General features: G+C 41.6%; 1 protein-coding gene across 1 annotated transcript; it reads left to right on the top strand.

The window, feature by feature from the left end:
• The first annotated feature begins 885 nt into the window (after positions 1-885).
• LOC133645336 (uncharacterized protein YafE-like) lies at positions 886-22,859 on the top strand. Its single transcript, XM_062040235.1, has 6 exons — positions 886-993; positions 1,128-1,288; positions 13,692-13,908; positions 16,476-16,579; positions 16,658-16,795; positions 22,635-22,859. Exons 1-6 carry the CDS (start codon positions 886-888, stop codon positions 22,720-22,722), a joined length of 816 nt encoding a protein of 271 aa, XP_061896219.1. The 3' UTR covers positions 22,723-22,859.
• Positions 22,860-23,619: the final 760 nt, after the last annotated feature.

The raw sequence follows: 23,619 nt of genomic DNA, 5'->3' as shown, positions 1-23,619 counted from the left end.
CATTGTTATGGGAGACGCACTACATCTTGTCAGTAAGACCGAAGTTAAACCAAGAAAATGCAAAGTCTGACATACCAATACGTTTTTGATACCTTCTAATATAATGTTGTGATTGACGGTATATTTTGTTAGTACAAAATACATTTTTTCTAAAAATGTGATGATTGCGGCATATATTTAGGTGTGTCCTATAGCCCAGAAGCTAGAATGGATTACTGGATATGCAAACATAAATTAGTCGGCGGTGTTCTTGTTATGTTTTTTGTTGTGAAAATTTTTTACTTTTCAGCAAGTTGCAAACAACCATTTTGAAAGACTAAAGCACAAATTAAACTTGCAGCACAAACCAACAAAACCAGCACAAACAAATTGCAGTGGTATTTAAAGATTCTCAATGACAAGGTGGGGCAGCTTGGGCGGTGTTTGGAGTGATTCATGGTCTGTGCTCACCTGTTTAGCAGCAGCACTGCGGCCATTGCATCAATTTTTTCAATATTTCTTACAAATATCTTTGCATGTGACAAGCCAGCTGTGATTGGCAAGAATGAAAGCCAACATTCCATTGGTTCCGTGTGGAATTGCTTGACAAAGTCTAACTATAGAAATGTTTTTTTTCAGGTAAATCTGTTTGCTAAAACCAGTGCTGGTAACCTACGCCAGCAATAGGTGGTGTTGTGTGTTTTGGTTTAAAAAAAAATTGTAATCTTGACACTTTTAACATAACCCCACCAGAAAAGCACCAACCATACATGTTCTTATACTGACATCTACTGTAAATTCAATGCAAATGCATATGCAAATAAGAGAAAATGACAACCCTCCACCTATCTTAATGTATTCGGCTAACATGGAACAACATGCTCATCCAGTTCATTCTGATTAAACATGGCGTTGAGAATGTTTGAAGAAAGCGACCATGCTGCTGCTTACCTGCGGTACAGAATGACACCTGAGGAAGTGGTCACAAGGATTATGGACTTCATGAAACCAAAGGTATGTTTGAAAATGTGAACAACCATTGGAATGATCTTATGCAAACTATTAAAATTCAGCTTGTCTGTTTTGGATGCACAAGTTACATGAAAAGCACACTTATTTGATGTTTCATGTATTTTTTTTTTTTTCAGGTGGAAAAAAAGTTCAACCTCGCAGTGGATGTTGGATGCGGTTGCGGTCAGGGGACCGTACTCTTGGCCCCCTTCTTTGACCAGGTTGTTGGGACAGACATTAGTCCTGCCCAGCTGGACGTGGCTCAAGCTAATAGTGCGCGCCCAAATGTGACGTACAGGTGAGACATAACTAGGGCTGGTCCAGGTGGAATGCAGGTAATCTGGATTTTAGAGCCAATGCTACAAATTTGAACTTGTACATGCAGCCCTTGATTAAAGACCTGTAGGCAGTGACAGGTTTACTTTTAAGTGGATGTTTTACAACCGGTACCTCCAGCTGTCACAAAAAAATCCCATCAACCAGTTCTTTTAAAACAAGCCTGGCGGGCACACCACGTGTGTGAAAGTCGGCTTACTTGTACAGTAAAAGTAAAACTACATATACGTATATCATTTTGGTAACACTTTAGTATGGGGAACATATGAACAATTAGTTAGTTGCTTATTAACATGCAAATTGTTAACACATTGGCTGTTAATTAGTCATTATTAGGTACTTACTAAGTACTTATTAAGTACTTAGTACTTATGAAGTACTTAGTAAGTACCAATTGTTGTGTCCCAGCAGATCGTCCTCCCAGAGAAATTAAGTTGTGCTGGCTGCTCCCAAGTTCTTTTTATGACACATAAGCTGAGTTCAATTTGACCACCAGACAGAATGGGTATTTTGTGATTTATTTTCAAAGCTTTGAAAATAAACGTGAGACCAATCCAGTACAGAAGCGTTCACTAGCGCAGCTAAGATCGATCCATCTATCAGTGTGGTGCACCAGGAAGGGTTAATGTCACCCAATTTGTTGGGGGACGAAGAGGGTCCTTTGAATTGGAAACACGTGTAATTCAGCTTTTGGGCCACAAAGGGAAGAAGTCGGGTGGAATTGTCAACAGGAGGGTACACACTAGCCAACAAATCACAACCTGGTGGCGTGGGGTCAGAAAACAAGGAGATAAGACAGTTTGAGCCATTTTTGTCAATCAACTTAAAAGGGGCGGGGTAAGTGTGGGGAAAGGGACGTCCAGCGGAACAAGCAACACAGTCACCCAGGTTTTGGCATCCACCTGAGCCACAGGTTTATCTGTACCCGCTACTAAGGTCAAAGTTACCAGGCCTTCTGTGGTGATGTCATTAGCACGCACAAATGTGAGAGCCTTTGAAACACCACCGAGGTGGAGTGGCACTTTAGGTGCTACAGGGGGGGCAGAGGTAGTTAACGCCCTCTCAAGGATATTAATTTTAATCATCCCTTTAGGGTCTGTACCAGTCTGGTCAACCCCCAAAATGACATAAAAGGGACGAGGGGCACCACTTACCAGAGTATGTTGTCTGCTTCCGATACCAATGGTTCAGGGTTGAGTCGTAACAAAGATAGAGGTTACTACCACGGTAATAGCTATTATGTCCCCCGCAATCAATCACACTGCACAGGTCAAAAAAGTAAGTCTTGCTGTCCCCCTTGACCCAGTCTATTTCAAGTCCGCCGTATGTTCTAAGACACTTGTCAGTCACTGTCGTCAGGAAGGAAGGACTGAGGCACAAGGACAGTAGAACAAGCCCAAACACCAGTCCGTCAGGGAATACTACTGGGTGTAACATCTTGCCTTTCGTCTATCAAAATTAGAGTAATTCAGGTAATGAAACGGGGATAAACATCAAACTTTTCACTTAATATAACGACACAAGTAGTTATGCTGAAAACAAGCAAGAGAAATTGCATACCTTCGAGTATAAAGGCTGGTCTCAAATAAGGATAAACAATATAGAAGTTGAAAAGAGTAATGTAGTAGAAAATCTGGAACATTTATACGACGGTAGACGGCAGCTTAACGGAGGGAGACCTCTGTCAGTGTCGTCTTCTGGGCTGTAAGACTATGTGTGTGTAATTTACTAAAGTCTCGCTCTTCTATGACCTGGGGGAGAGGTTACCAGCACAATCACCCCTTTCAGTGTGTTACTTCGGTAACACACACATGTGGTGTGTGCCACATGGTAGCAGGCTGAGTGTGTCGCGTCTCGCTCCTTCATGCCTAATTAACCTTAAATCCGCCGATACTAACTCTCTCCTAACAACACATTAAACCAATAAGTTTGCTGTTTGCACATGTTTATTCTCTGATTCTAAAAATGCCGAAAACCAGAGGAAATCAGACTGATGCGGAACCCGAACTGTCTATGGCGTCTTTGACCACTCTGCTCGAGTCCCATCGGGAATCTCTAGCCAAAGATTTCAAAACTTCGCTTGCAGCTATAGAGAGCAAACTGGACGAAGTACAAGCCACAGTGTCTGCGAACTCTGCCAAACTCCAAAATCTTGAGATTACGGCTAATGACCTGGAGAGCCGCGTGCGAACTCTGGAAACATCCATTACAGCACTAGCAGGCAATAACATCAGAATAATTGGCTTACCTGAATCCATTGAGGGTCCACAACCTACTGCTTTCTTCTCCAACATGCTGGTGGAAGTCTTCAGCGACATCCTGGACTCCCCACCCGAATGCGAGCGCGCCCACAGGTCCCTCGCCCCCAAACCTCCAGCAGGCCAGCGACCGAGACCGGTTATCATCAAGCTCCTTAGGTTTCAGGAAAAGGACGCGATTATCCGGGAAGCCCGGTCTAAGAGAGGAAAGCTGAAGTTCCGTGGTCACTCTATCTTGGTCTTTGAGGATTATCCACCCGAAGTTGTCGATCAGCGAAAGGAGTACAGCGATGTCATGTCGAAGCTCTTCAAGCTAGGTCTCAGACCTGCCCTGCGCTACCCGGCCAAACTTTCCATCATGGTGGAGACAGGCAGGAGATCCCTCTCCTCGGTCTATGAGGCTAAGGCATTCATCGCGACCCGAGCCGCTAGCTGCAACTTGGGTGTTGAGCCAGCTACTGAGGCGGCAAACAGCTAACGTGACATGCTACATGGTAAGGCTAATGGTAGCTAGCTAGCTAACACACCTTAACTTTCTCGGAGTAGAGTAATGTTGACATTAACACACATCTCTCCTAACTGATCTACCAGCCCACGCCTTCACGTTGCGCTTTAAAGGTCAATATGTACAATCCCATGTGTTGATGTTCCTCATATTGTTCACAGCGTTTGTTGCTGTTTTGGTTTTCTCTGAAGTGAGATTAGCGCAGGCTACACCTGGCTCTGATACACACGTGACATTCTTGTTATTGTTTTGGTCTCGTATTGGCCGTAATTTCTTTTTACCCCACGGGGTGGCGCTGATGTGCCTCTGAACTGGTCCAAAACCTGACTGCTAGTTGGGACCTCTCCTTTTGGTAGGAACTTTTACGTTTTCGTGGGACTCATACGCCCATTGGGGTGACAACTTGTGACATTTGGTGGGTTGGTGACGGGTTGGGGGAGGTACGTGAATGTTATTTTTTCGGCATGTCATGTCATATTCATACATTGAAGGGGATTGATGCGATCCTATGCTAAATGGAAGCAGCATTTTCTAGTATGTATGGTACGAGTGTGTGTGAATGGGAGTGTCCATGTATGAGTATTTACTGTTTGAATGCCATCCCAGCAGGCAACCCTGACTACTTTCATATATTATTTTATGGGTTTTGAAGACCTTGACACAGTTGGAGATTTACAGCACTGTATTGGTATTGAGAATAATATAAACTGCAATGTCTATGACACTGAGCAATTAAAGTCCTTATATGATCTTTATAATTACTATTTTTTACATTTGAATATTAGAAGCCTGAATAAACATCACACTGATTTAACTTCTCTACTTTCCAATATGAGCTGTATGTTTGACTTTATTGCCTGTAGTGAATCGTGGCTTTCTGATTCCTCTTATATTGATCTGTTTGGACTGGATGGATACAATTTTCTTGCAAAAAATAGACCTAGTGGAAGAGGTGGAGGTGTGTGCCTCTATGTCCGGAAATATCTTCATGCCAAAGTATGCAACATCACCCTAGAAGATGATCTCTGTGAATCCTTGTTCATGGAGATCAACAACAAAAGAAAAAAGTTAATTGTTGGAGTACTCTATCGTCCTCCTGACTCACCTCTTGACACTTTTCTTTCCAAATTGGATGAACTACTACTCAGTCTAAATAAACTAAACAAAAACGGTATCCTTCTTGGAGACTTTAATATTGATATTTCCAAGGACGATGGAGCAAAACTGAACTTTATCAACACGTTACATTCCTCTTCCTTCTTCCCCACCATCAATAGGTTCACTCGAGTCACAGATGCCTCTAAAACAATAATCGATAACATTATTACCAACATCCGGAATACAAAGCTTGTGACAGGGGTGGTGCAATCCGATATCACAGACCACTTTCCCATAATACTATTCTTTGACTCTGGCAAAACTCCCCCCCCCCCCCCCCCCACCTCCTAAAGGTAAAACCAAAATACTCAACAATACCACTCTACAACACCTAAATAACAATCTGCTTGCCAGGCAATGGGACTCTGTGTTTAATTGCACCTGTCCTGATGTTGCATATGAAAACCTGATTAAAATGATTCAGGAGGCTATTCAGGAAACAATCCCTGAAAAAACTATCAAAAATCATACCTCAGAAAAAAATCCCTGGATTACAAGGGGGATCTTAAAGTCCATCAGACACAAGAATAAACTCTACAAATGTTTTATTTCGAACCCTACCACTGTCAACAAAGATAAATACACAAATTATAGAAATAATTTAACTCATATTATCAGGAAAAGTAAGCGCAACTATTATTCTGAACTATTACAAGCATCGCAGGGGGATTGTAGGAGAACATGGAACATGTTGAATACTGTTCTCAACAAGGGACATAAGGCCCCTGTTGTTCCGGATACAGGGTCAAATAGGGCTGATCTTGCCAAAAGTTGTAATACCTTTTTTGCTTCTATTGGGGAAAACCTATCTAGTAAAATAAGTCAACCTCCAGGGTTTTCCTTTAAAGATTTTTTATCAGGCAGCTACCCTAGCTCCTTTTTCATGCAACCAACCGGCATCAATGAGCTTTATACGATCATTATGGACCTAAAGTCATCACATACAGCTGGAGTGGACGGGATATGTAGCAAAATCTTGAAAGCCATAGCTAATGTGATCACAAATCCTCTTTGTCACTGTATAAACCTGTCACTTAGTGCTGGCATTGTACCCAAAATGTCCAAAGTGGCAAAAGTAATCCCAATTTTTAAATCAGGTGATGAAAACGATATGAACAATTATAGGCCAATTTCAATTTTACCAACATTTTCAAAAATATTTGAGAAAGTGGTCTATAACCGACTGAATGGCTTTCTAGAAAAACTAGATATCTTTGTCCCCTCCCAATATGGTTTTCGTAAAAAAAGTACCACCTGTATGGCTATACTCGACCTCTTGGAAAAGGTCAATGACTGTATCAAAGAAGGAAAATGTGGTATTGGTATTTTTTTGGATCTGTTCAAGGCCTTTGACACAATAGACTTTGAGATTTTATTATACAAACTATACCACTATGGTGTCAGAGGGGTACCTCTCGATTGGTTTCGCTCTTACCTATACGGAAGGCAACAATGTGTATTCGTCAATGATCACAATTCACCCTGTATGACCATAAAATATGGGGTTCCCCAGGGATCCATCTTAGGGCCTCTCCTTTTTATCCTATACATAAATGATTTTGTAAACTCCTCCGAAACTTTTCATAAAATAATTTTTGCTGATGATACAAATTTGTTTACCTCACACAGGAGCCTCCACGATCTACAAGTAACTGTCAATTCAGAGCTTGTGAAAGTGGATTACTGGTTCAAATGCAATAAGCTCTCACTTAATGTTAATAAAACAAATTTTATTCTATTTCATTCTAATAAAACCGGAAACATACTGAGCACTGTCATGTCAACATCAATGGGCAGGAAATACATAGAGTGTATTCCACAAAATTCCTGGGGGTCATCATTGACGAATATCTCAATTTCAAATGTCACATTAGCCATCTGGTAAACAAATTATCCAAATATGTTGGCCTGTTCTTTCACCTTCGTCATTATCTTCCTCTGTTTGCTCTACTTACCCTATATAAAACTCTATTTGAACCACATCTAAACTACTGTAATGTCATCTGGTGTAACACCTTCCCTACCTACCTTCACAAATTAGAATCCATGCAAAAGAAAATCATACGGGCCCTGTCATGGTCCAAGTTTAATTCCCCCACTCGACATCTATTTCATAATTACCATCTCTTAAGACTGACAGAGTTCAATATTTATCAAAATGCTTGTTTAACCTATCAAGTCATCCACAGGCTGAATCTTAGGCTCTGTAGCTTGGTTCCTATCTACCGTCCCCAGCATGCCCACAACAGTCGTAACTTAGATCTGATATCAGGTAAACATCGTTTACTGGCTTGTACCGATCGAAGTGTTGTTTGCAGGGGACCTAAAATTTGGAACCGGCTTAATGAGAGCCTCAAGATGCTGTATCCATTCTACAACTTCAAAAAGAAACTGAAAACTTACCTATTAACCACCTATCTCTAATGCCTCATGTGGGGTTGACAACTGTTGGGTTTTGCATGGTTGAATGAATGTATGTGTGTATGTGTATGCTTGCTTTAGTACTATTATCTTGTGTTTATCATATAGCGTTGTTTTGTTTTTTGTTGTTGTTGTTGTTGTTGTTGTGCTTGCTACCATTTTTCATCATCCCATGTATATACTGTCCTTTGGACCCCCTGTCAAAACCTTCTTCTAGCTTATTTGGGGGACCCTTTCACTTACCAATATCTTTAAATTATATTCATTACTATTGAAATTGTTCTATGGTATTGTGAATAAACTTGAACTAAAAGTGAGTCTTCTGCCTAGTCCTGTTCTTCTTCAGATGCCTCAGGCTCAAAAGGTGCTGCTAGGGGGTCGAGTTGGGCAGATGATGTGGCGATGTCGGCAATGACATCCGCTGGAGATCTGTCAGGTTCTTCAGCAGGAGTGCAGAGGGAGAGGTGGTACCAAGTGTCCCCTTTGCCAGCCAGTCGAAGGGCGTGGGACGTCTGTTCCACGACCTTGAAGGGACCAGTCCATCTGGGCTTCGTCCACTTGCGTTTGATGACCTTGATCTTGACCCACTCAACGGGTGATGGGGAATCTGGAGTGGCGGGCTCTCATCCTCGAATCTGTACAGAAGAACTGGCACACAAATTCTGCATTTTGTGTAAAATACCATTTTGGTTTTGCGTTGATTCCTCCTTCCATGGGGGACTGCTGGTCCTGGGAAGGGCTGACCTGTATGCAGCTCATAGGGTGAAAAACTCAAAGGGCGGTAAAACTGTTTTATTCACGGACATTCGAATGATAATTAACGCTAATTGCAACGTGTCAATCCAATTCAATTTGGTCTGTGCACAGATTTTAGCCAATTAGTTTTTGATATTCTGGTCCTTTCTTTCAACCTTACCTTGGGACTTAGGATGGTACCCCAAACTTGTGTTCTAGTCCGAGTCTTTTTGACCAAGGCTAAGTGAGTATTTTTAAAATGGGTGCCGTTGTCTGATCTAATGTTTTTGGGGAAACTATGTGGGGGAATTAGGTAATTCACAAGTCATTTAATTACTGATATTGCATCCTCTTTTGAGATTGGGGTTGCTTCCGGCCAACCACTGTAATTGTCAACACAAGTCAGCAAGTACCTTTTACCGGATTGATCATATCAATGAAATCAAAAACTATACATGCTTCACCCTCACCTCCTCCATATTCCAAATGAATCTACTAAACTACTATCAATGTGCAAAATCGTTATTTTCAAATAACATTTAGTTATAACTTCTTACCCACGGGAAAAATGTTTAAAACTATGGAATGTGTCAGAGTCGGATGATTGTCGATTTTGTTGTAAGGAGTCTGTATCCACCCTCAGTCACCCCATTCTGTTTCTGAAAAAAGGGACTGTGTTAGTAATACTATTACTTTCAGAAACATCTAAGAAAAAGGGCAACTGATAGTCAAGTACAGCAAGAGTAGAGGCGGAAGACAGGTCATGTTTGAGGTCAATGAAAGTAATTTAAGCCTCTGTGGACCACTGGAGGGTGGTATTAGGGTAGGAGACCCCTTAGCAAAATCAGAAATAACTCAAACTCAACTAAACCCTAAATTTTATGTAACTTATTCAATATGGTGAAAGCGACAAAATATGCTTATATTTATATTGACACAAATACTAGAAAAATACTAACCTTATGGCGGATGCTTTAGCAATAGTATTTTGATATTTTACCACATCTGGTGGCCCCAATAATTCATTAAGTCAAGCTCATGTTGTAGAAAGTTGAATGATGCGGACACGTTTGTTACTAAATACTTTCTATCAGACTTCTGTCATGGCAACTTTGTGTATGTAATGAGCAACTATAATTATTTGACATGCTTAAATGTGTCGTTTTAGCTCAGCTGTTGTGTAGCTGCTAGCTCCTCGTAGTCTACAGCCGGTGTCTAAAGTGCAGCCCATAGCTATGTGTTTAACAGAAAACTTAAACAATTGAAAATGTGGTATTTGGGTGTTGGTGCAATGTGTGGCAGCTATGCCGTGTCTTACCATTGGACCTAAGTTCTTTGGTTTTGTAGGTGAGACACAGAGCAAGGGAACAATGTGGGACAGCAATTGGGTCCATTTTACACCATGCTAGTTGTTGCAAAGATAGGTCAACATGAGCAGCCACACCTTGAGTTCCAACATATATAAATATAAAAGTGTCAAAGGCCTCCTAGTATGAGTGTCTAATTGGCTATCATAATATGAGGCGGGTCGGGTGGCGGTACACACGGAAACAGCTCAGTCAGCCAGGGTTGTCACTGTTAGAGCAGTTGGATGTCAGCCATTCCTGTTGTTTCAGGCTGTGGTATGAGCTCATGGAGGAGCCTTGGTAGTGGTGTTGCAGCTTGGTGGTTGAGCCGTCAGGTAACACCAGGAAGGTTCCTTCTGTGCGATATTGAATGTCAGGGTACAGTCTGTAAAGGAGGTCATTACCAATTAGGCAGGGTGTGTGCAGGTCAACCACGAAGGGGTGCTTCAGTGTGTGTCATGCAACCTGAACCAATTCTGCATGTGGTGGATAAGATGTCCCTGCCATGTGTTGTTTTTGGCACCGTGTATATCACGGTTAGCTTCGTCCAAAGTGTTTAGCCAAAGGTTCCCTCCCTGTGTTCCATAGCGTGTTTAATAAGAATGTATGTCATGTTTCAAAAATGTCTGGTGTGCACCGCCATCTGCCGGAGGAAAATGGTCAGTCGTGCAAGAGAAGTGGTTAATAATTTGAGTCATTTTAAGTTTCGGAGGTGGAGTCAATCTTAGAGGGGGCGTGTGAGTACCTCCTTCGCTTGTCACTAGAGTTGGGGGCGGTGGCTTAGTCAAAGTCTGGGTGGGTTGTTTAAATATTTTGACGCCTGTGTGACAGGCGAAAGACCAGTCAGTCCATTTTTTCATACATCCATCCATTTTCTACCGCTTATTCCCTTCGGGGTCAGCTACAATCGGGCAGAAGGCGGGGTACACCCTGGAAAAGTCGCCACCTCATCACATATTCGTCTCAATAATTATCAGTTATTTCGCTGCATTTCTTTTTTCCACGTAATCCCCGCTTACTTTTATCATACGCCAAACTCTTAAATTCTCGAGCACCAACTTTCTCCCTGCGTGTTTCATTGCCACCATCGCACACACACACACGAGCAAGCAAGCGCTCACGCACACACACATGCACACACACATACATACACACACACACACACACGTGTAAGCACTCACGCACACACACATGTGCAACCAGCAGCACATATACACACACACACACACACACACTCACACACACACACACACACACACACACACACACACACACACACACACACACACACACACACACACACACACACACACACACACACACACACACACACACACACACGCACATGTAAACACTCACGCACACACACACACAAGCAAGCGCACACACACACGCACGTTTAAACACTCACACAGACACACACGCACGAGCAACACACACGCACGTGTAAGCACTCACAAACACACAGGCACAAGCAAGCGCACACACACACACACACACACACACAAGAAAAAGCTGCACAAAATCTCTTTCTCTGCGTTTCACTTTACCATAAAACTTCCAGTTACTTTTCTTAATTTACCAGACGTTTGAGTTCACGACTTTACGAGTGTTGTAAACTTCCTCTTAACCCTTTCAAGGAACGTTCTCTTTTTTTTTCTTTTTTCTTTTTAAACTCTACCTGCTAATTTCATTGTCAACAACAGTACATTCAATTGATCATTAAACAGTAATGATTCATCACATTTCTCCCCACCCGCCATCACATCTGTTCTCGTCAAACTCCGTGGTCATTGTGTCTCTTTTGTCTCAGAATTTATCGTACCATACGAAGGGTCTCGAACCCGTTACTCAGAATTTATCGTACCATATGAAGGGTCTCGAACCCGTTACTCAGAATTTATCCTACCATACGAAGGGTCTCGAACCCTGGAACTTTATCTTATGAAAGGTCTCCAACCCTGAAACTTTATCTTACGAAGGGTCTTCAACCCTGGAACTTTATCTTACGAAGGGTCTCCAACCCGTTACTCTTTTAGGCGAGACCAAATCCCCAGGGCGAGCCACACTCAACTATTTGCTTACTCGTCAGTGAAGCAGCCCGTCACGGTAATCTTGACACAATGACGTGAGCCGACCACTATCCACAGCCACCATGCAATGGCGGGCACAGCAAAAATGCAATCAATCCATCAAAATCACCACTCTGTGTCTGGGGCACAAAACAGTGTTTGACTTACAGACTTCTGGGCAGACTCCTAAAGCAGTTTTTAGAAAAAGGCTCTGCTTACCTTAATTTATGTTTGGCCACATGAGTCTGTCCAAAAGAGTGCAAGAGATTTCCAATTGTCATCGTGTCGTCTCGGACGAAGCCCCCAAATTGTTGCGTCCCAGCAGATCTTCCTCCCAGAGAAATTAAGTTGTGCTGGCTGCTCCCAAGTTCTTTTTATGACACATAAGCTGAGTTCAATTTGACCACCAGACAGAATGGGTATTTTGTGATTTATTTTCAATGCTTTGAAAATAAATGTGAGACCAATCCAGTACAGAAGCGTTCACTAGCGCAGCTAAGATCGATCTGCCCCCCCCCCCCCCCCCCCCTATCCCAGCGTTGCTCTCTCTCCCTGTCTCTTGCCCCCACCTTCTTGGTCCTCGCTCCAGAATCACTACAGATGCCCATTGTGTTCGTTATCTCAATTCGGCCCGAGAAGGAAGAAAGGAGGACTCCTCTTCTCTGCCTCCTTCTTCAAGGCCGTCCACAGTGCAAGCACTTTGTCATGAGACGAACAAAAAGGAAACGAGTACAAGATGGAACATTAGCTATTTAAAATATGGCTATAGAAATATAAAAGAAGTAACACTTAAATATGGATATATGTAATTATTCACTTCTGTCACTATTAACGCCTTATTCTGCATGGCCTTATTATACAACCTGTAAGCCATTAACTAAGAGTCTTCCCTAACCCTAACCCCAACCCCAACCCCAACCTTTACCCTAACCGTAACTCTATGTTAAGCAACTAATTAATGGTTCATATATTCCCCATACTGAAGTGCTACCATTATTTTACTATGCAGAATAAACTGCAAAACATTACTACTTTAAACTTTGCAACTACTTCATAAAACTACTGTACTTGTTCGTAGTACATTCTTTTGTATTGTTTTTATACAATAGTTCTTATCCAAAAGTTTTTTTAAATTAAAAATGAAAATGTTACATGTTAAAAATGTGCTGTTTTGGGGGGCAAAAACCAATACATTTAACTTAATTAATATTAATGGAATAGGTTGATTTTGGATACAAGTGTCTTGAGTTAAGAACTCTGTTATAGAACCAAGTAACTTTGTAAGTTGTGGTGCCTCTGTAACTCTTTTTGCATCGCATGATTATTTCAAAAGGAATTTGTCAGGAGTATTTGTATGGCGTTTATTTAAATTCGGAAATGGCGTCATTAGCGGTGACGCCGGTGAGCTACAGTGTGTAGTGAAGCATGTTTAGCTATTCCTCGTCCTGCAGGGATGATACTTGTAAGAAACTTCCTTACTTTGTCGCCATGGAGGCGAATATTAGTGATTTAGAAGTAGCTAAAACACTGCCGACTGCGGATGTTTTAAGGCACCTCTTCCTGAGGGCGTTTCAGTGTTATAACTTAACCTTTATTGTTAGTTTTTAAGCCAAAATGTGTCCGTTCTCCCTTTTGTGTCTACACACTGTGTCTGCTTGTAAGTACTCCGTGTGTGTACGCTGCCGGACATGTTCCTCTGCTCATAAACCAGCAATGTCATGACGTGACGACGACGGGTGGTATACAATGCTGGCAAACACTGTCTTCAAAAAACAAACCATATGTAAAGTGGGGCGTACAAAAAACAAGTTCATTGGATTTGTAAAATGGTCTCTGTCAAACCTTTCAACCTCTCTCCACACGTCTGTAGGCAGTGTCCTGCAGAGGAACTACCGTTCGAGCCGAACCAGGTGGACCTCCTGGTGGCCATGACGGCGGCCCACTGGTTCGACCGACAGCGCTTCCTGAAGGAGGTCGACCGTGTGCTGAAGCCCGGTGGCTGCCTGGCCCTGCTAAGCTATGCCACAAATGACTTGGAGCTGGAATATGGCGATGCCACAAGTGCGCTTAACAAAATCTGTGAAGAGGTGATTTTTTTTAATTGTCTTTAACTGTGGCCAACAGTGGACTTCAGAAATAGAGGTGGGGAAACTGATCGATTCGTCGCATCAAGGTTATGTAGACCACAAGGAAGCATTTAAAAAGTAGGGACACATATTATAATTTCACCTCTTTAACATCCCTTGTCATCTTTTGGATGAACAAAAGCCTAAAGTAAAATAAGAAAACAAGCCTGCTGGCTTAACAAAACCAGAAATCATGATACTGATACAATTATTGTTTTAATTACTTTCCCTATACATCTAAAAGTATTCATATTCTCTTCATGTCATATTATACTCCTTCCAGTGCTGTTGTTTTTAGGTTAGAGTTTGTGTCCTATCAGAATTACGCTAGCTAATGTTGCCTTCAGAATCAACAATGCGGGCGTCCGTGCACTGTAAGTGAACGGGCACATACAGTTGATAGACAATTGCCATAGCCAATGAGATCACAAGTTGTTGTAAGTAAGGCCTTCTAGATGGCCTCACGTTGAACGTGACATTTACGCGTCCTGTGATTGAATACTCAGTAGGACCGTTAGCGGATTAATTTCAGTACGCATAGAGTTCACAGATAGTTGCGATAGCCAATCAGATCGCAGGTTGTTGACAGTAGCCTATCTGGGTAGCCTGATGTTAACGAGACTGTGATTGTATACTCACTTGTCATTCCAAAATGAGTATCCATTCACAAGTTTCAATACAGCAGGAAGCGGGAGGTGTTGCGCCTTAGCCATACCGGGATAGCAGAGAAGGAGAACAAAACGTTGATTAGGTAGCAGATATATATTTGCAAGGCCATTTTCAAGAAGGATATTTAAAGACAAACCACATCTTGCGAGACGATGTCGGCTAACCCCAGAAGCTAGCTCAGCTGTTCTGGCGATGAAATGGGGAAATGCTCGCCATTTCCACTCGAATAAGCCGATGACAAGGTTTACCACTGGCTTATATGGCGTTGAATGGGTTCTACACATTGTGAGTTCAAATATTTAATTTTTTCACTTTTAATATGTTTTTTACTATTTTAATTTTGACAGTACCACATACTATATGTTTAAATTGCTGATGCGTTTTAAATGCGACAAAAAATAACACTGTTTTGTACACTGTTGATGTGTTTCAATGAACAGTAGGGTGTAAATGTGTTCCTGTATAGTGTTTCTCCAGAAATGGTCATGTGGTGACATCAATCATGGTATATTGAGAGGTAATCATTGAAGTCGGACATGACTGAAGGACTGAAGGAGGGAAACGCACGACCCACCACTGGTGAAAGATCATGTGAGATAAGCTCATGCCTTGCACAATGTGGTGTACCCTGCTTAATGGCATGCATGATTGTAATTACTGTAGTATTTTGAGTAGTATAACAGTAGCAGTATACCCAGCTGGCACAATATATTGATGCACCTTTGATTATACATACATGTCCTTTAAAACTGACTTCCAAATAGTTTTGCAAAATAGTTATATTTATGAACTGAGACAACGTTGATGTCTAACGTTGGATCCACATTGTTGTTTGGGAAATGACCAAATTTCAATGGTCAAGTCAACGTCACAACCTGATATTGACTAAACATTGTCAGAAAGTATGTTGTTTCAACATTGTATATGTGTTGTAGAATATTGGTTGGAAAATAACTATAATTGAATGGTCAAATCAACGTCAGAACCCTACATTAATTAAACTGTTATGGTTACTAAGGGGAGGTAACGGCAACTGACACCAAGAAGCTGTATGTACAATGATTTATTATATATATTAACCATATATATAATAATAATCAAACAATATAAATAAACAATATAATGGAGTGTGAACTAGATCCAAAAGTGTATGTGGTGTAAGGCTATGTGTGTAGTTAGCTGAAGTGTGTGTTACCAAGTGTTGAACGAGCGATGAGGAAGTCCAGGGGAAGAGGGGAATCCGTGCCAAGCGAAGGAAGTCAAGGATCGAGGGAGGCAGTCAGAGTCCAGAGGGAGATCCAGGGAAAAGTGAGACGCACAGCTCACTTTCAAGGTGACGGAGGGTACTGCGGGGACGACACAAGAAAACACGCACTGAAAACACGAAGGGGCAAAACACATAGAGAGCAGGATTGTGTCAAGCAGGATGATAGCGTACTGAACGCCAACAGAAGACTATACCCCGGCGAGCGATGGCAGGTTGTCCAGGCTTAAGAAGACAGCTTGATCATCACAGGCAGGTGTGCCGATTGCCGGTGAATGATTGCAGCTGGCGGCTTCTGCTGGGCGGAGACGCGTGCGGTGCGTCCCTGGCTGTGCGCGGCCGTGGGCGTGTCCCGAGGTGCACTCACTGGAACGCACAGATAGATGAACGGCGTTGGCAGGAGACTGAGCCGTAACATAAACGTCGCCAAAAAGCATGTTGAGTTTGAGTTGCTCAACATCAGGACCTAATGCAACAAGTTCTCAACGTTGTTTCAATGTCTTTTGGGTAACATGCCTAGGACGTGCCAGTGGCTCATTGTTGAAATAGTTTTCACCTTCATGTTTTGTGTGCCTTAATTATTATTTATGATTAGTTTTCTGCAGTGTTGCAACCCTTCAGACACCCTCTGGCCTCCGCTTCCACTTCAAAGATCTACCTAGAACTGTTTGAATCCTGCTCCTATACGGACAAAGAGTGGTGAGTTTCTCAGATAACTGATTCCATACTGCAATATCTCAGCAGCTATATTTTAAACTTTATTGTTTTTAAATCCAGGAATGGCCGTCTAAGAGCTACAAGGACGGTGACTGTGAACAGTTACATCGGGATGGTCGAGACGCTCGCCATCTACCAGATTTTTAAGCAACAGGATCCCGCTGGGGCCAAACTTCTTTCTGACAACATCAGGAACAAGTGAGGCATTAACACATTCCTCCTGTTTCCCCTCAGCTCATCTGCATCTGAACATTGAATCCCTCTCCCTCCTGTACACATAACATGTCTGTGCTGGTATACTGTCGTTTATGGTGAATCACAGCTTTGTTACTCTTGAAAAATTGAAGGCACTGATGCCATGCATTTTTCTACTGAAGAGAAAAATGATGACATAGGATAAAACTATTGCAGTGTTATTAATTATTTGCAACAATGTATTTTGAGTCCAGCAGTGAAAACAATATAAAACAATATAGTAATGCTGCTTGAGGCTGAGCCAATCAGTGGCCACAATACTGATACTCTGTGGTATTGATATTTCTAATTTATTTAGCCATTTTTTTTCAGTGAAAGCAAATATTTAAAGAGCCTTGTGGCCAGTCATGGGCTAGCCTGGCCCAGAGGGTCAAAAGAACCCGCCCTTGGCTTTAGGCTGTTTATTTTATTTTTTGAATTTTTTTTTTTTAACATAGGAGCAGGTAAAAATAGAACACTATTTAATCAAAACAAAGGCACTTTGAGTAAGACGATAACACAAATAACTGACATTTTAGTTAACGAGTAAAAAAGAGCCGGAAATGTTGACAGAAATGAAATCCAATCATATTTAATTTTGTTTTATTGATGGGTGGGACAAGTCGGGAATATATCCAATCACAACTCTATAACGGCGTACTTAAGAAAGAAGGTAGGGGTTGGTTATGAAGCACAGACGATTAAATGGTTTTCCCTTTTGAGATGAGAAATTCAGTTGTCACCTTCAAAAACAAAACCCAAATGTGTGACTTTGACATGTTCCACATCCTAATATGTGTAGAACTGGAATAATGTGAAGAAGACATGCTATCATGCCATCAGGAGTCAGGTCATTGATCGTGACATCACAACTGTTAACAATCTATTACTCCCGCCGCGTGAGTGCGCATCACTCGCTAAACCTTCACTAAGACAAACTCTTATATTTGTGATTATTGTAAGGATATGTGTTGTAAATTATTCAAGCCTTTATAGCAGGGGTCCCCAAACTACGGCCCACCAACGTCCGAAATCCAGCCCGCGGGAAATCCCAAGTTTAAAAAAATAAAATAAAATGTCCTTTCTAATCCATTTCCTACTGCTTGTTACTCTCGGTGTCTCCTAGCCACTCAGGCAAATCATATTGTCTAAAAATGCATTTTCCCATCGATAACGTGATATCATCGGTAAAGTGCGTGCTCTTTCAATCAATTAGTGCGCGAGAAATAAATATATTGTTTGTATTACATCCGAAGATGCTTTCCTCTTCATTCACCTTAGGTGAATGGAGCCTTGGCCAGGAGGACTTGATATCATCAAACGGTTTCCAGCGGTCATTGGGTGTTTCGACCCTAAACCATAACACCCTACCGCTGGTGGGCCGGCAGTGGTGGCCAAGTCACTGCCTATCTCCTCCTCCTGGCTTCCAGCTCATCTCGTCTCTCCTACTCCATAACCAGCAAGAGGCTCTCTCTGCTGCCTCCCCCTCCTGTGAGCTGCTGTCTTTCTCTCCTTCCCTGTTATTCCCAAGGCTGTTGTCATAATCCCTTACCCGGATCATGGCATGATTTATGTTGGTAATGTTTCTGTTTTAGTCTGTTTACTGGGTGCACCCTCTTTCCCTGTTTACTGTTGGTTTCCATGGGCACTTATTCTCCTCACCTGTCTTAGTTTAACAATTAGTGTTCCCACCAGGTGTTTTGGTTAATCACTCCCCTTTATAGTTTCCTGTCACCCAGCAATAGTGGCTGGGTCAATGTTTGCTATAGGCAACATTTACATTCTCCTGTTTTTTTCTCCTCGGTGCATGTAGTAAGTTTGTACACACTAGCATTCCTTGTTTTTCACCCTTGGTGACATTTTGTGTTTTTTAGCTCCATGCTTGCTAGTATCCTTATTTTTATTTTTGATCCTGCCTTAAAATAATTAAATAACCTTAAATCTTACCTACACTCCCTCCTGCTTGTTTCCTGCGTTGGAGGAGAACACGACAATCGCAGCCATGCGTCGAAGACGTAACAGCTGTGAGCATTCTCCATACCGACTGGGCACGGAATCCTCTGCAGCCGACCTCGACCGGGAACAACCAAGCCTGCCATCCTTTTCCCCTGGAGTCATTCAAAAGGTCCTGGTATTTGGCACTTTTCCTTTCAAAGGCTTGGTCGCACCCTTATTCCCATGGGACTGTGAGTTCTATGAGAATGATCTTCTTTGCCTCTTCAGACCACAGCACCACATCTGGTCTCAGGGTTGTCTGGACAACCTGGGGGAACTGCAGCCTTCCTCTCAGGTCTACCTTAATGTCCCAAGAACGGCCATTTGCAATAGGCTCTTCCTTGATGTTGCTGTGGTTGGTGGCGTTTCTCCCTCCCTCACAAACTGGATTGATCTTGTTATCCCTTGTGGTTGCTGTTTCTTACATCTCTGCTGCTCCAAGGTGTTAGCCAGTGACATGAGCACCTTGTCATGACGCCATCTGTATCTCCCTTGGATGAGTGCTGTTTTACACCCTGACAGGATGTGCGCCATGGTACCCTTCTGCCCGCAGAGCTTGCATAATGGATCCTCTCTCATGCCCCATCTGTGCAAGTTTGTTGGAGTCGGGAGTGTGTCATACACTGATCTCAGCAAGAAAGAGATGCGGAAAAATTCCAGCTTCCATAGATCTGCCCACATGATCTTTCTCTTAGGGAGGTCCCATTTGGTCCAGGCTCCCTGGGACGCTAGTTCCACTGCTCTTGATTTTCGACCTTCCTCTTCCAGGTTTGTACTTCCTCCTGGATCATAGCTCTTCTTTCCCTGGGTTCTGCCTTACTCCACTGTTGGACATGGGAAGTTCCAAGACCTTGTCTTCCTGTGTATGGTGTTCCTATGATGTCACGTAGCCTCAACATGCTCTCAGCTTGTGCAACAGATGTGTCAGCGGCCCACTTGCGTCCGGTTCTCATAGTGACGCCTGCGTGTCTGACTTGTTCGTCCTGGGAGTCTCTGTATGTCATTAACACTCTGCACTTTGTTACCTTGAATTCCTCCACCACGGATGACAAGGGAAGCTGGAGCTGTCCTGATCTTATGTAGAGGCCTACTGATGTGAAGCTTGGAGGGATTCCCAGCCATTTTCTGAGGTACTTATTGATCTTTCTCTCCACTCTTTCTACGCATGTCATAGGGATGTCGTACACCGTCAACAGCCACATGAGTCTTGGTAACAGTCCATGTTGGTAGAGCCAATTTTAATTTTACCAGGGAGTCCTGATTTTTCAATCCTCCTCAGCCACTCCTCTGTCTGCTTTTCTGTACTGGTGATGTTGTTCCTGTCAGTAAGTGAGCCGTTGAACCACTTTCCAAGGCACTTTATAGGGTTCTCCTCAATCGATGCAATCACTTCTCCTTGCACTTGCAGTTTGAACCTGTTCATCAGTTTACCTTTCCGGATCACCAGGCTCCTTGAATTTTTGGGCTTAAACTTCATTCTGGACCATGTTGCCATGTGGTCCCAATGCGACCCCCCGAGTCTAAAAGTTTGGGGACCCCTGCTTTGTAGTGTCCGAAAAATGAAAGAGTTGCCCATTTCTATGGCATTACTAGATTTGGGTAGTAACATTTAATCTGTTATTTTTACTTAAGTAAAATTTTTGAAAAAATTGTATTTGTCTTGTTACTTTTGTGAGGAAGAAACTGTATATTTTTACACCGTTACATTGAGTTTTATTCCAATCGTTACATTTATTTGTATTACTATTATTTGTAATCTATTTATTAGGGCTTGCAAAGAGGAATTCATTCGTCAGCAAGCCTTCTTCGGGCAGACGCTGTCCCATGACTCTGTTGTGCCAATCCAACGTAAGCTTTAGTGACGTTTGACTGCATTCCACCCATCAAACGGCGCCTGACATTATACCTATCAAGCAATAACAATCCGGTGGTATGCTAAAAGGCAAAACTACTTGTTTAACAAGAGTCAGAAAGTTCCCAAAGAAGAGTTGAGTTGAGTTGAGTTTGACTTTATTTCGAACATGCAATCATACAACATAATACATCACAATTTCCAGACACTTTGACATGACACCTGTTGGAGACAACTGGTAAGCAGACACCTCCTAAAACCGTTGACTAAAATAGCTATATTTTTATATGTTCCGGGTGATGCTAATAACCCCGAGTGTCATTTAAACACATTAAAACATTACCAACAACACCAAATAGCAGTGGAAAAGTGTACAAATATTTTAGATTCATAGCTTGAAAGTTACTAGCTCTAGCTTATTAGAATGCAGCATTCTCTTTTTCTACAGTATTTACATTCCCAAATAGTTAAAAAAGCTGAAATGAGCACAATCACTCTCTGGTGTACAGGAGGCACACTGCGTTTGGCCATCAGTCACATTAATGATAATGGAAAGTATACTTTCACAAGCATGTGTGAAAATAGAAGAAACTATTATTTGACAAATCCGACTCATTATGTACATAGAAACGTACTGACTATAAAAAGTGACATGGCGTCAGACAAGGCAGCCAAATCTTCAATTACTACTCTCAAACTAATAAAAATAACATTTATATCAAGTGCTGTCATCTGTGTCAGTAAACATGTTACGCTGCAGTAAATTGTTTTTGATTTTTATATTTTACACACGCATGCTTACACCAACTACAATTGTAGTCCAAGAAACATTAAAGAATAGCTACTAAATAAATCAGACGTTACTCAGAAGTTACTCAATGCTTGCGTAGTTTGTTTCACGGATTACTTACTTACTTTTACTCAATTATTTATTTTCATGACTAAGTTTTACTTTTACTCGAGTCATATTACTCTAAAGTAATGGTACTCCTACTTGAGTACAATTTTTGGGTACTATACCCATTTTTGGGTAATAATGAGATTGTAAAGGACTGTTATTGATCCGATGTTGATGGGCTAAAACGTATTTCTTGTTTAGAAGCTACATACAATATTAACTGCTCTTTGCTCATGCATATAATAAATAATAATACAGTTTGGATGTATTCATTAAATCAATGTCTTGGTTGCCAAAAAGTGATTCGATGTAATATTTTGATATTAAACATGATGCATAAATTATTAGATTACCTTTTAAAAAAGTTATATATGATAATAAATTACATACTGTGCTGTTTACATGTTGAGGTACCCTTTAAAAAGCTGAAATCTACCCCCAAACGACAACTTATGATGATGTTTTGATTTGGACACGTCTCATCTGGGCATATCCTATGGGTAATATATTAATTAATGCACAGATGAGATGGTCAATATCAATATATTAAATCACTCTTTGGCAACCAATACTAAATTGATTTATTGAATACATCCAAACACTAATATTTAATATGTGCATGAACAAAGAACCATAATATTGAATGTGGCTTTTAAACAAGAAAGAGGTGTGAGCCCGTCAACAATCAAATCAATACCAGTCCTTGAGAATCTCATTAATACCTTAGAAATGGCCAACTCTTTCATTTGTCAGACACAATAAAATTTCAAACACATATTATCCTTGCAATAACTATGAATATAAGTGTTTGTCTTACACAAAGTAATCAGTTGTGGACAGACAAAGCCCCAGCAGTGCAGCTCTACTAGAGTGTGCGCGCTCACACGGCGTGCTCAACTTTTGGCAATGGCACCCCTGAAAAAATGTATTGCTCCCACCCAATATTTTTTTGAAGGCGAGTCTGGATGTGGCGAGGGATGACTGTACAGTAATAAGATAGATACAGTTATGCAAACATAGTACAACATATAATGACCTTAAGCTGTCTCCTATCTCAGGTTGTTGGGCGCCATGCAGGTGTCCTCACCAGAAACGGAGCTCACCATGGTGATCAAGTATTTCTACATGCTTGCACGCAAACCTTAAAGCTTGAGACTGGCGCAAAGACAGACAAGATAAAGGTCTTATCTGTGGCCGCTGATTTGAGATGCTAGAAAATAAAATCTCTGGGAAAAAAAGGAGTTGCAGAAGCTGTTTGATTTGCCATGATTTCCTAGTGCATATTAAAGGCTCCCTTTATGTTTTGCTTCAGCTGCTGTGGATACATTTTATTGTATGTATAAAAATATTCTGTAATGGGAAATTGTGTCCCAATACAACTTTTTCAATTCCAAAACCGATATTGCATTGGATTATATCACGGTACTGATACTGATACAACTGTTATAATATATCAGCACAAAATCACACATAATTTTAGGATTTTGTAGTTAGGGATCTTGGAAAACAATTGATCAAGTGAAAATAGTCAAACAATTGAGGTAAATTGTACCATGTACATTTTTCTTATATGTTTGTTAACTAGCATGCATTTGTATTTGGGCACAGAATATTTTAGGGGATTATTCTATTAAGGAAATATGCCCTTATATAGCTTCAGGTGCAGTTGTCCATCACAGCTCATCCAGAAAGTGATGGCCCTTGCTCCCAGGACATTGGGGAACTTAAAGGATAGCAGCGATTGGATTTTAGGAAGAAGTGTAAACACTGGTAAGAACCCCCACCGGTAGGAGTAGCGATCAGGGGTTGGAAGTCACCCGACTCCATTTAGAAAAGTGACAACACCCAAGTGTTGTCTTCATTTGTATAAACAAACTGGGTGTTGTCCAAACTGGCCCGGCCAAAGGCAAGAACAACAAAGAGTAATTGTCTTTGTGTAAAAGGTATTTAAGGTTGTCCAAAAAGACAGGAGGAGAGGAATCAGGCCCATACTCTTTCTCCTGGAAGCTGCGGTTCCGGTCTGAGGCTTGCAGAAACAAATAC

This window comes from Entelurus aequoreus, linkage group LG01 (assembly GCF_033978785.1).
Source record: "Entelurus aequoreus isolate RoL-2023_Sb linkage group LG01, RoL_Eaeq_v1.1, whole genome shotgun sequence".
Taxonomy (NCBI): domain Eukaryota; kingdom Metazoa; phylum Chordata; class Actinopteri; order Syngnathiformes; family Syngnathidae; genus Entelurus; species Entelurus aequoreus.
The sequence above is the reverse complement of the archived record's forward strand: the minus strand, read 5'-3'. Positions and strand labels throughout refer to the sequence as shown.